Below are 13413 nucleotides of genomic sequence, written 5' to 3' on the forward strand. Positions count from 1 at the left end.
CAGGGAACAGAACATCTTGGAAAGGGGTGTTGTTGGAGTTACATCAGTGCTGAGGAGCAGCCCCAAAATAAACAGCAATACAGTCGAATTAAATGCTACCACCTGGTGGAGTGCATCATTTGGCTTCCCCACTGACCCAATGTGTCCATCTTGGTCACCGCTTTCACCTTTAGGAGATGGAATGTCTGTCTGACTGTACATCCGTCACCAACATACTGTGATCACATGTATTAAGTATGTTGGTACAACTGGTGTGAGTTCTGCACAGGAATCCCATTGCTCAAAGACACACTGAGAGTAAAGTCAACGGATATTAAGATGTGCTCTATGCCTTCCAATTCATCGTTCATTTATTGGGGCCACTTCTATTTTTACACCACATCCACACAAACACAGACACTGAGCAAAATCGGCCAGCTCACTCAGCATAGAACATCAGCCATTAGGAAACAAATCACTTACTTTCTATTCACTTATTAGCATTGCCCATTGTCACTCAGCACTCTACTTCTCTCTACCATATCATCTAACCACTGTCTCTGTTGAACCTGCTCATCATCATTCTTCCAGGGGCAAACTGTCAGTTTGAGTTAATTGGATTTTGACTGTAGCAACACACAGGTCAGGAAGCAAGGAGACAACCTACCTCCCGCATAGTTGGAAGGGTCAAATATGAGTCATTTCAAGCTTGAAGTGGCAGGTTCAGAACTCATAACCCTGAACACAACACCAGCGGGAAAGAGATTGACAGTGAAACAAACAGGCAACTGTTAGAAAATTCAATAAGTGCTTCTAACCTGTCCAAGTGTCGGAAACATTGAGCTAAATTTAAATTGGAGAAGAGACAAATGTGATGAAGTGGAAACAATCCTGTTAAGGGCAGTAGAATTATCTTTGGTGTTACGTGTTCACCTATTTTGAGGTATGATCGCAATGCCATCACATAGTTTAGATAGACTGATAGATGTTCATGAAGATAAGGACTCATGGTGCATACTGTTACTGGACATGTAAATACTGCATCCATCAAAGGCTGGCTTCCAACAAAGAATAACAGAGCACTTTCTTAACCTGTCAAGGAGACTCTGTGAGGGACTGTCAGTGTTATTTCCAAGGGCTGGTCCAGGCTGAAAGAAAAGCCATGGGAGGGCATTGATCTGGAAGGCCCTCTGGAGATGAGAAACATCTAGTGATTGTCAGAAAGAAAAATAACATCCGTTTGACATCTGAATCCACTATTTGAGGCAGGCAGGGCAGAAACAGGGGGACTGGAGATCAAACAAGCAGCGAGCAGTCTCTTATTGGGAGCAGAGAGCACGGGAATCAGGTTCTGTCTACAGACACACACACACACATACACACACTATTGAATGAGGGCCTTGTGGTTCCTTATGTGGCTAGCTAAGTGTACAGTAGATACAATGTTTGCCTGGAGAAGAAGTCAGGAAAAGTCAAAACCATCTGCAGCTCTTTGACATGTTTAAATCTAAACTAATGGGAGGAAATCGATTCCCAAGCTAGTGCTCTTGCACAGGTTTCCTGCTTTAACAGGCACTTTGACTGCAAGGTGTGACAGAGAGGGCACAGGGTCTGTGTGTGTGTGTGTGTGTGCGTGTGTGTGTGTGTGTGCGTGTGTGTGTGTGTGTGTGTGTGTGTGTGTGTGTGTGTGTGTGTGTGTGTGTGTGTGTGTGAGTGCGCACATGTGTGTGTGTTGAGATGATGATTACTAGTGAAAACACAGTAATGGAGTGAATAACAGAGACAATTATTTTTCACAGCATGTCTGTGTATTTCAAAGCCTAAAAGATTCATTCATTTGTTGCTCTCACCCACACATGCTAAAACGTTTTGTGTGCTGGAGGCAGATGGGAGACAGTACATGAGTCACTAATTCATTCTTTACAGGGCGCTTTATTTAAAAAAGCGCTACTTCACAGTAGCTTCGACCTTCATGCAGAATTTCTTCCTCCTAGGGCAAAAACTGTGGCTGCCAAACAGTGCAAAAACTTTTGTGGACAAACCAACTGACCAAACAACCAACCAACCAATGGACAGAGCGAACTATAGAGCCCCTGGTTGCAGCTAATAATACGTGACTTCAACAAGGCCATTTAGTACAAATATATGCACATTAATATGTATAACAGCAAACGTGCAGATAGAGACAGTTTTCAATTCTCATAACATTTTCAACGATACAAGTATAGTCAAGTTCCGTGATGTTAAACACAACACACACACAGATACTATAAAAGTACTGCAGGACCATTCATCCTGTAAAAATGTTTTTCTTTTGCTCCCTCTCCTTCATCCATCCTCCCTCTATCCACCCTCCCCAGTTTCTGCCTTATCCCTCTTCCCTGCAGTCTCACAAACTGTCCAATTACACTTTTTCCCACCACACTCTCTTCCTCTCTACTCATCTTCCACCCTCTCATCTATTCTCTCCTTTCGTCCCCTTTCTCCTCTGTCCATTCTGTCTTCAACTGGCTGACTACCATCTCCACACTGGGTGTTTATTTGCAGTTCCACTTCTATTCCATTTCTTCCTGTTCTCTTTCATGCTCTCTGTATTTTGATACCTTCAACATTAAAGGACTATATATTCATGTCTCATCCATCCCTTTCAAATCTCCCATTTGTCCAACTGTTCCAACTCCAAACTCTGAGTCTTATTTATCTCCTTTCCCTTCTTGTCCTCTCTTCAACTCCTATTCTCTCTAGGGGACATCCCCAATGACTCATCCTCTGTCTGGTACAAGGACAGGGATACAGCAATATGTTTTTTCATCTCCTTAGACAGCGTTGTCTTATTTTCCTCTCCTTGTGTTTCAAACCATCTGAGAAATTGTTGCAGTTGTTATCCGATGACTCCGTTTTTCTGTTTTCCCCACCGACCGCTGAAGAAGTGGCTCATCCATCACTTTAAATACCCTCTGATGCACTGCCCGCAAAAGGCTGCAATCCTCTTCATAAAGTACAATACATGAGCCTAACAACACACATACACACGGTTACATACAAAATGATTACAGACAAGCCAAGAATGCATATAAACACTTCCACACAGGAGGTTTACACCCAAACCCTTTCCAATTCAGAAACAAACATTGCATGCATGTTTGCCTTCCTCACTTTGGTATACCTCTCTACTGGACTCAATTGATATGCAATTGTTAACCTACAATGCCACTCACAGGTGCGTGCAGAATGAAGCGTATCCTTACATTTTTCGATGTTTAATAAGTCCCTTTAGCCATCACGTAATGATGAGTATAATACATATGCACTGTCTACTTCAAGAAATGTGCTAACCATAATCGCATGGTGCTGCTTGCAATTACCACTACTAGTGTCTTAAAATGTAGAACACTACACCTTGATCGCACAGAGTAGGTACAATAGGTAGTCAGCCTATAGCAGTATTCTTCATACCAAAGTTGAAGCTACTGGAAGGTCTACTGTAGCCCTACGGCAAAATTATTTTTTGTGGTCATAGGATGTTTTTTCTCAAACCAAACCCCCTCAGACCATTTACTCTGGAAAATTTAAATAATGTTTTTGTTGTATCGCCACCCTTAATAGACTGTGCTGCAAACATGCAACTGAACTATCACTTGAGTAATTGAAATAAAGAACATGCACTGTAGACTTAACATTAGCAAAGACCAGCGCTAAATGTTGCTCAACACAAACCGAATGGCAGGAAGACAAAACACTTAGAGGCACTGAGTCATCTGTTCTGAGATTAAACAATGCTTCAAGAGTCAATGTAGCATGAAGCAACTATGAATAATTTATTAAACTATGAATAATTATTTGGACAGAGCAAACCCTTATGACAGAAAGTAAGTGTTAAATTAATGTGGGGGCAGGATTGGGCTTCACTTCTTTGGGCATCACTTTATTCTATTATTAAGACTTTAAAGGGGCAAATATTAAATGTTAAAGCCTATTGGAATAGTAATAGCAAAACTCTTGCAGAAAAAAAGGCCATTTCCAAATTAAATTATCTGCAGTGACAAATCAATAATTTAAGTTCACACAGGGAACTCTACCAGCTTCTGTGCTCAATCAAATTTCTATTAACATCACAAATACTCACCAGTATGCAGGTAACTGGATCAGCTTGCCATAAAGTGCAGTGCTGAAGGAGGGGATGATGGGAATGAAAGGTAGGAAACCCCCTGTATTGTCTTGGCATGTCATGCCTGCCTGGAACCCAAACACCTGGAGAGAGAGAACGAAAGAAAAAGTGAGAGATAGTGGGAGGGAGAGAGGAAAGGAGGGAAGACGGGGGCAAAAAAAACAGACATGGAAAAGTGTATGCAGCGATGTTTCTATCAAACCATTTACTGGATCCACAGAAAAAAACATGTCAGTTTTCATTTAGTTCACACAGTTTCTGAAAAGACAACACAGGAGCACAGAGCCAGCGTTGTTGTCTGAATCACTGCTGAAATGTTTTGACCATAGCTGTCTTCAGCAGACCACTCGTAGCCCAAATCTCTGCTCTTACAGTCCATGGCTCTTACAGACAAAAAACGCGCCACACCATCTTGTTTACTGTAAAGCTGTCAGCAAGTCCAAAAATATCCTTATGCTGAACTTTCTAAAAAAAGTATATTCTTTACTCACATTAGACCACTATAGACACGCTTCTCTTCCTGTAATTGTTTTTCAAAGCAGAGTTGATTACATGGCAGAAGTGGTGTGACCACTGCAGTGTGATTTAATGAGGACACACATTACTGAGGCTGAAAAGTTTGCAGGCAGTGTGTGCAGTTGACTAGCATAGGCATTTTTAGGAAAAAACATGTAGCCCGCAGACTGAACTGAAGTTTTCAGAACATCTCTGAGGTTTCCTTTAAACAAGTGTACATATATATAGTGACAGAGTCGGATCAGCAAGAAAATTCTTAGACTCAATGAACAGCATAGTCACAACACCCTCTATATTGATTGATTCGGTCCAGATCATGCCAAGATTCCAACAGCATTGTCAAGCAACATTCATGTATATTTTCAGGAAGAGATCTTTTGTCTCATTCTCCTCAATGTGGTGTCTTTCACTGAAAATGCAGCTCATAATGTAATCTTCTAATTATCTCCGCTCCTGGTAGCCGCATTGCTGCACACATGATGTACTGCAACCTCAATGTTTACATACTGTTAATAGAGAACATGGTGGATAAAGTCCTGTTTAATAATTGAGGCAGCGGATGATGGTTGGGCCCAGCTGTCCCACATGCAGCTGCTGTATACGCACAGGGCAGGATTCATTCAATTCCTACAAGTAAAGGTCTATCAAACCACTTTCCTGTGCAGATGGCCCACAGCAGACAGACAAAACTTTGGATGAAACTAAAATGATAATTCATTTATAATAGGACAACTGGCCTATGGATGGAATATTACACACCAGAGTAGTATATCAAGTTGAATCGTATGATTGCCAGATACAGATGTAGACATAATAAAAATTCTACTTTGAAATGCAAGCTTGGGGCCATATAGCCACAGACTGATTCACTACAGCTTCCTCTGGGAGACCAGACTTCAAATTCTGTTCTCCTTTCAGCAGCCCGAAGCAACTCCTTATTCAAATAGCCCAAGTTTTCAATTATGATCGGTCTATTTACTTCTGCGGCGTCCTTCTTGAGCGAGGCTGACGTTGAGTTCTTGTCTATAACCATGGAAAAGTGAGACAATGGCTAACCGCTACCCTCAAGACAGACACCTTAGCTTTGTCAGCCAGTGTCAATAAAAGACAGATTAAGATAAGCCTCAGTTTATACCCGTTTCAAATCACTTCCTGAAGTGGGTGAATTGCGGCCAGAATGACCTCCGCCCTGTCATGATCCCACTGCCAAAATCCAGAGGCAGAATTAGTACCTTGGCAGATACAGATGCTGATTGGCTGATTGGTCAGAGGGATCCTTGGCCACTGACCAGTTGACTGTTAACCCTGCAGTGACCCTGTGATAAGGACTACCAGCATGATGTCCGGCAAACATCCTGCCTTAAAAAAACACAGCCGGGCCACACCAGGCCAGACTGGGCCACCCCAGATTACTCCAGATCTGTTATCCAGGCTTCCTAAAAGGTGGATTAGGTGAATTTGCTTAAACCTCCGTGGTTCTATATGTACTCCATGTGACATTCTGGCCTTCCAGTAAACTGTAAAAAATAGAGGTCAAAGCCTCCTTATTTATGGGTCAATCTGAAAAGCAAAATGCAAGACAAAAAGCACTTCACTGTAGATACTATAACTATCAGATATGGCTTTACCTTCACCGGTATTTAAATAAGTAATCGTTCAAATAGTATGTATGTAAAGAACTCATGTAACAACTATGTACATGAGTGAGTAAGATACATTCAGAGAAAAATCAGTGACTATTTCTAAAAGTTTTGCTTTGATTACATACACTATTTGTAAGGGTAAAACAGTGTGCACAAAAGAGTAAAGCATTTCAACTTTAAAATTGAACGTAAATAGTCTAATAACAAATGGTATGAGTAGTATTCAAATAGCTATTCTAATAGCTTGTTTTTCAGATTTTTCTGAGCTGTCTCACGATTTTCCTTAGGAACTGTTACAATGTTTTAATAGAACAAACATACTAAATAACTGCAGGCAATCTGATAAAAGCATGTCTGACAGAATCTTGCCCAGTAATTTAACAATTGTTCTATGAGGAATTAAAGGATTTTGCCTTAGGTCCCAATCTGATGTTGTTGATAACTATAACTGTAATTACCTATGATTTTTTCTCTTTTGAGCTTTAAACTCAAAACTATACAATCAACACAGGAACGGGAATGTCACAGCTCCTCAATACAAGCCTGCAGCATCCCATCAATTTGGTGGGTCTAAACCATGAAATAGACCAGAGTTGGACTGGAGCTCATCAGACAGCTCAGTGCTGAGATTTTTATGACCAGGTGAAAAAGGGTCATCAAGGTCACTGGGGTTATTTCAGAGTGGAGTTGAGACCGTGACCATGCGGCTGACCTGCGGACTTTTGGCTGAAGTGCGTTAAGACCAGATTCTAGAAATTAGTGTGTATATTTTGTGCAAACTTTAAACATGATCAATGAAGGGATAAATGTAAAATAAAGGAAAATAAATCAAATAGAAAAAGATACAAACCTGGGCTGATAAAAAAGGACAGGAAAATATGGTACTAGAGTAAGTTTTAGTTTTCCTTACAAAGTGTATGGTTTTACATCCACTCTTAACATAACCTTTGCACTGTGTATTATCAAATACCCGCTACAGAAGAAAACATCCTTATTAAGCAATTGAGGGGAAATTAAATTTTTGTGTGTGTAGTTTGGTCTTCAACGGCACACAACTCTTATTAGAGAACCAAATTAGCAGGGTTCAATACAACCCAGATAGCCCAAGTATATCTGACCTTTTTGGAAAAAGTCGGGTATAGATAAATGTAGGACACAGGTCTAACCTTGAAATAACTCCTAACTTTTCACAGAACAATTAATTCAAATTATTATTAAATGCATCAGTTGTGCTGTTTTCAATATGTGCCATTTTTGTTTTAGATCTACAAAAAGAATAGCTGGGTTTTGATGTTGTTGTGCTCACCTTGAGGTAGAGGTGTGCATAGCAGTGATGTAGCAGGTTGTCAGAGGGCTGGCTGAGACTGCTGACAGTGCTGACCAATTCTGGAGCGTACATGGGCACCGAGTGTTCAACATGCACCCTTTCCACCTGAAACCGCACAGCAGGTAGAGGGCGCACCGGCTGAAACACTGGTATGTTGACTGGCCCTGGTACAGTCTGGAAGATGAAGTCATACAAGGGACAAGAGGGATCAAAACGAGAAGGCATACAATTGTTCAGCATAATTAGCCCTCGTTTATCTCAAGGCCAACTCTCCAACAAGTCTTTAACATGGAAATAAATCTTAAAATGTGCCATAAATACTGTGTGATTTTTATTTTAACCGGCATAATTACTAGAATTGATCATTTAATTGTATCTTTTTTACTATGGACTGCACAGTGAGAAAATAGTCAGAAATAATACAATACAATATTTTTCCCCCTCACCACAACTCTGGAGATCTATTAGATATTGAACTATTTATATAACATTTGCAACTTTATAGCCAGGTAACTACTGATTTGAAGGTGAAGCAAGTACCTAATATCATTTGTTCTCCTCCATAGGTATACTTGCAATCAATCAAAATCCAACCTGCTAAATCCAAAAGCAACCTACTGATTTCCTGCCTGTTTAAATAAGTGCACAGATTAGGGATGTATGTTATTGGCTTTTTACTGATACTCGATGTGCCGATATATAACAAGTCATTTGGCCAATAATGGATACCGATTTTGATATATCCACTTTTTTCCCCACCAGATTTTAATGATCATCAAGTCTCTTCTGTCGTGGAATTAACATCATATTAAGCATACTCTTTTCGTGATGGCCCACCAGCAGATGGAGACATGAAATATAATGGTTTTCAGCATATGTATTATTCATATAATATTGTTATATTCATTGTGCACTCACTTAGGGTTGATGTTTTGTTCATGTTCACTTTGCCAAAACACAAAAAGAATAAATAAATAGATTAATAAATAAATAAATAAATAAAGACATAAAGACAATAAAGACAATAATAAATAAATATTGGTTTTTGATATCTCCAGGAATCAGCATGCTGGCAGATTCCGATATTTCATTTTAAAGCCTATATCTGCCAATACAGATGACAGGCTGATATACGCCTCTGTCAGTAGTTGCACACAGTAAAATTGGTGTGCATTGCATCTACAGAGGGCGGCACGGTGGCGTTGTGGTTAGGCGTCGTGGTTAGCACGATTGCCTCACAGCAAGAGGGTCCCTGGTTCGAAACCCGGTTGGAACGGTTCAGTCCGTGGGCGGGGGCCCTTCTGTGCGGAGTTTGCATGTTCTCCCCGTGTCTGCATGAGTTCTCTCTGGGGTCTCCGGCTTCCTCCCACAGTCCAAAGACAAGCAGCTCAGGTTGACTGGTGACTCTAAATTGCCCTTAGGTGTGACTGTGAGCGTGTGTGGTTGTCTGTCTATATGTGTCAGCCCTGCGATAGTCTGGCGAACTGTCCAGGGCCTTCCGCCTGATGACAGCTGGGATTGCTCCAGCCCCCCCGCGACCCTTATGAGCGCTTACAGAAAATGACTGCATCTACAGACTTTTTGCACAGACTCTGACCATCTTGTGCATATTATTCTCCCTTTATTGTATTTTGCATTTTAGATTTGTACACCTAAATTGTATGTATTAAATTCATCAGTGACATACTAATCAGTACAAGAATATAGGGGTGTTGTTTAGAACAATGCAGGTCTGTGTGCACTACCTTGTATCCCATGATGACAGGCATTAGTGTGTGAAGAAGGTTGAACTCGGCCATGGAGACAGTCACTGAGACTTGGAGCAAGGTAAGACACGTGAGTCTGGTTGGGATGAATTCCTCTAAGTTTGATATCTCTTCTGGAGTAACTGGACCATGGGTCTCTTCAACCACTTCTATAGAAACAATCACACAAGTAAGAAACATGTTAGCTTTAAAAAAAAATACCATGACATGTTGCTGAGGTGCAGTAAAGGGAGAGGGTGTATTGTTATATTGTTACAAAAACAACTGATTTTCCTTTGTTTTACACAAGCAAATTCAACCAAAGAGTATGAGACCTTTGGTGCATTATTTGAAATAAAGTGAGAGAGTGGAAAAGGCCAAACACATTTGGATATGAGGACTAAAGATTGTTTTACAGAGTAAGAGGTTAACTGTAAAGCACGCCAACTTCCTTGAGTGGGCGCCTCTCCTCTGCGCCTGTAGCATTAAAACAATAAAAAAGCCTTTTTCCAACAAAACCACCACCTCATACACTAAATAAAATAAACATGCACTAAAAAGTACTGGCATTTCCAAGTGATATCCATTACAGTGGCTGTTTCCCAGTAGCTTTGTTTTTGAACTATCTCATAAAACCACTCATTCAATCAATAACCAGAAACATCCGGAGGGGCAGAAAATGAAGTGAACCAAGTCAACATGGAAAAGAGGCTAGCAAGGTCAGCGCTCGCCAAAGTGAGGAATGACCAGAGCACTGAACCACTAAACTGTGTCCAGGGCCTGAGGTGGACCAAAACTTGAGCGTGTTGTTACTGAACGGCCTTGGCTCTGGTCCTGGGACATGAGCTTGTTTTAGTTCAGTAAAGGTTCTGTTGGGCTACATTCCCAGCTTCAAGGTGGGCTCAGAACCTGATCCTAAAGCTGTTTTGCTCTTTGGCCTACCGCCACAACCCGCATCAGGTTCATCTGGCAATGCCATGTCCAATCTAATCATATGCCAAGGCTCAAGTCAACATCCACAGTCAACAGTCAAATTACAAAAGACACGTGGCTCACATGGTACACAGAGGCATGATTAAACACACTAAAACACTTTCTACTTAAAGTCCACAGAAAAGACGAAAACATGATAAAAAGAACAAGTGCGCAAGCTTGCAAACACATGCTGGAACTCACATATTTCTGTCACACCCTTATTTTCGTGTCCCACTTAACAAATCCAGCTCTTAAAGTAATTTCTTTCTATCTATTGTTCTTTGTCAATATATTTAATATACATTCACAAAAATGATCATACTGTATGTAATCTGTGAGTTGAAATCTTCTGGTCGAAATAGGGCAAGACTTTATAAAATACAGACAACAGCCACTCGGGCCTCCATTTACAGCTCGTTTTGGGGAGCAAAGTGATTCTTTCTGAGCTCTTGGAGAGAGGAGAGGAGAGGAGAGGAGAGGAGAGGAGAGGAGAGGAGAGGAGAGGAGAGCTTGATTTAGGAAAACACATACGGCATGAGTTACTGTATCACTCTATCTGTAATAGCTACCTTGGTGAAAAATGCTTCCTCTTTTATCTACTCTCAATTTCTCAATCCCCCCCGGGGGTCTAACAATACTGACCCTCCTCCAGAAAATGCCAGAGTGAGCACAGACACATATAGAAACAGGAAGGAACACACTGACCTGCCCAGCTTTAGTCAAAAGCTCTGTTGTAATTACCCCATCATCCATTATCTATCGCAGATGCTGAAACAGTCGAAACCTACGGATGTTATCGTTTCGCAAAAATGAGAGTTATTGCTACAGATATTACACGCAGACACACATTCCATGTTCTTTCACAACATCCAAGGGATGAGCTCATCAATAGCTGTGCAGGGACGATCACTAACAAAGGTGTTTGGCTTATCCTCCCTCATGTGGTCCAAGAGGTCACTGCTTTCATGTACAGCTGTGTGTTGAAAGATGGGTTGTGCAAGGAAATAACAATGTGATGAGGATACTGTAAAGTGCAAACCCCTGCCGTTTCTGATCATTGGCATAATGGAAGAGAGGAGAGGACAAGAGAACAGAGTAGAAGACAAGGGAAGAAAAGATGAGAGATGATGTTGCAACAAGTGTTAGTAGAGTATGGGGAGTACAGTCAACTATTAGTTATTAGCTGATTCTTGGCTGTTAACCCTCTGAGACCTGCTGAGCTGCTGGTGATCCTGGCTGACAATCCTGTCTTTAAGAGGCTGTAGCTGGGTTTTGTTTTTAATGCTAGAGTGAAGAATGTGGTATCATATGAAACAAAACCTAAGGAAATCAGTGGTACTGACTATGTCATACTAGCTTCTTAGGAAGGGGGTAAATAATGTTTCAAAATTAGGCTACATATCAGCAATGGAAAAATAGCATGGCCATTTTCATAGGGGGCAATTGACCTCTTGCCTCATATCTGAATGAAAATGGGTTCAATTGGTACCCATTAGTCTCAGCTTAACATTTACACTATTGTATTTGAACATTTCTGCATACAGGAGTCCTTAAAAATTCTTAGTAATGCATAAAATGGGTATGAATGGAAAGCTGACACACTTGTGGATACAATGAGCCCAACTGTATTAATGTGGGACGTTAGCCCCTATAGTAGCCATTTCATTGTACTTCGACCATTTCTTTGAAATGAACATTACTGCATAAAATGACCACTTGTGTACTCTATATTTGGCAAAGGTACATTAACAATAAGGGGGGTTCTCAGTGGTTTCAAGAACAGAAGTGTTTGCCACGCAATTACCAGTTCTTTCAGAAATCTCCACAATTCAAAAGGTTTAATACCAAATCACAGCATGTGATTTCCATGGTGTTCTTTAAGGTCAAGATTTAGTATTTTGGGGTTTGTTTTTTTTAACCATTTTTATTAACTGTCAAGTAGCCAAACTTGCTTAAAATAAGCACCAAAACTGTCTAACAAATGATATTATCCCAAAAATTGCTACAACAACTTATGAGATATAATTGAGCATGGGAATGACCATCATATACTTCAGCCATCATGTTCTAAGCCCCTTTACACTCTAAACTTAAGTTTTAATAGATGTCTAACCGAAACACAATGTTTATTAGAAATTCATGACTAGAAAAAGTTGACATTCAGTGCTAAGTGAAGCGAAATATCCCCTTCCCCCCTTAAAAACAGACAAATATGGGCCTATGTAGGTCTCAGAGGGTAAAAGTCAGCTCAGTAAAACAAATGGAGCAGCTGTTTGCATGAGATGTCTGACCTCGCTGTGGTTTGCAGTAGGGCTCATACTCGTGGTCCATGGCACAGGTAACCATCTTTAGGATGCGGTGGACAGCGCTGCTGTGTAGCCTGACATCCAGAGGTCCCACCACCAACCTCTTGATGGATGTCTCTTGAAATGTGGGCACTACCTCCTCCATACTCACCACCGAGTCCTGAGAGCCTACAAACAGAAAAACAATACAAATATAACCAAAATATAAACAGTATGAGCTATTACAAACTTAGGGATTCTTCTGTCTGCCAGTCAGCACATTTCAAACATTTTTCACATACTGAAGAGTGTTAAGTACAGTAATCATGTCTCTTTCTGCATTTTATGTAAAGAGTTTTGACATAGTTAGGGCAGCCACACTTCTTCCCTATGTTTAATTCATAATTATGCACAAGTATAGGATCTCCTCATCTGCTGGACAATAACAAAATAACGATGGCAGTGCTGTAATGCAGCAGCAGAGAGCAGCTCTCACAGCCGTGACCCACTGGAATGATGAATATTCCAAATGTCCACTTCTCTCACACAGCTGTCCCTTCATTCATCGTAGGCCTCTGTTCCAGAGGTCCACTTAAAAGACTCAGCTCCCCGGCAATAAAACGGGAGAAATTAAAAATAAAAGAAGGGGGTGGATGAATGGCAGTGAGGGAGGAAGAGGACAAAGGGTCACAACTCTCTTTATTCCCATTACATTCCACCACTGCACCGAACATTCTTACAGCTCAGAGAGTCAACACTATGAATTTAACTTGTT

The 13413-nt window shown here is 40.9% G+C and overlaps 1 protein-coding gene across 4 annotated transcripts in view; it reads right to left on the reverse strand.

Annotated features, from left to right (window-relative positions):
* Window positions 1–13413, reverse strand: part of vps13b (vacuolar protein sorting 13 homolog B) — a 392967-nt gene that overhangs the window by 331759 nt on the left and 47795 nt on the right. For all 4 annotated transcript variants that reach the window (XM_042490601.2, XM_042490600.2, XM_042490605.2 and 1 more), the window contains exons 13-16: window positions 12645–12827; window positions 9379–9548; window positions 7613–7807; window positions 4106–4230 (exon numbers count right to left, since the gene is read on the reverse strand). In XM_042490601.2, the coding sequence (XP_042346535.2) occupies window positions 4106–4230; window positions 7613–7807; window positions 9379–9548; window positions 12645–12827 (673 nt within the window). The remainder of the gene's footprint in view (window positions 1–4105; window positions 4231–7612; window positions 7808–9378; window positions 9549–12644; window positions 12828–13413) is intronic.

This window comes from Plectropomus leopardus, chromosome 11 (assembly GCF_026936395.1).
Source record: "Plectropomus leopardus strain MGB_pleo_1.0 chromosome 11, ASM2693639v1, whole genome shotgun sequence".
NCBI lineage: Eukaryota > Metazoa > Chordata > Actinopteri > Perciformes > Serranidae > Plectropomus > Plectropomus leopardus.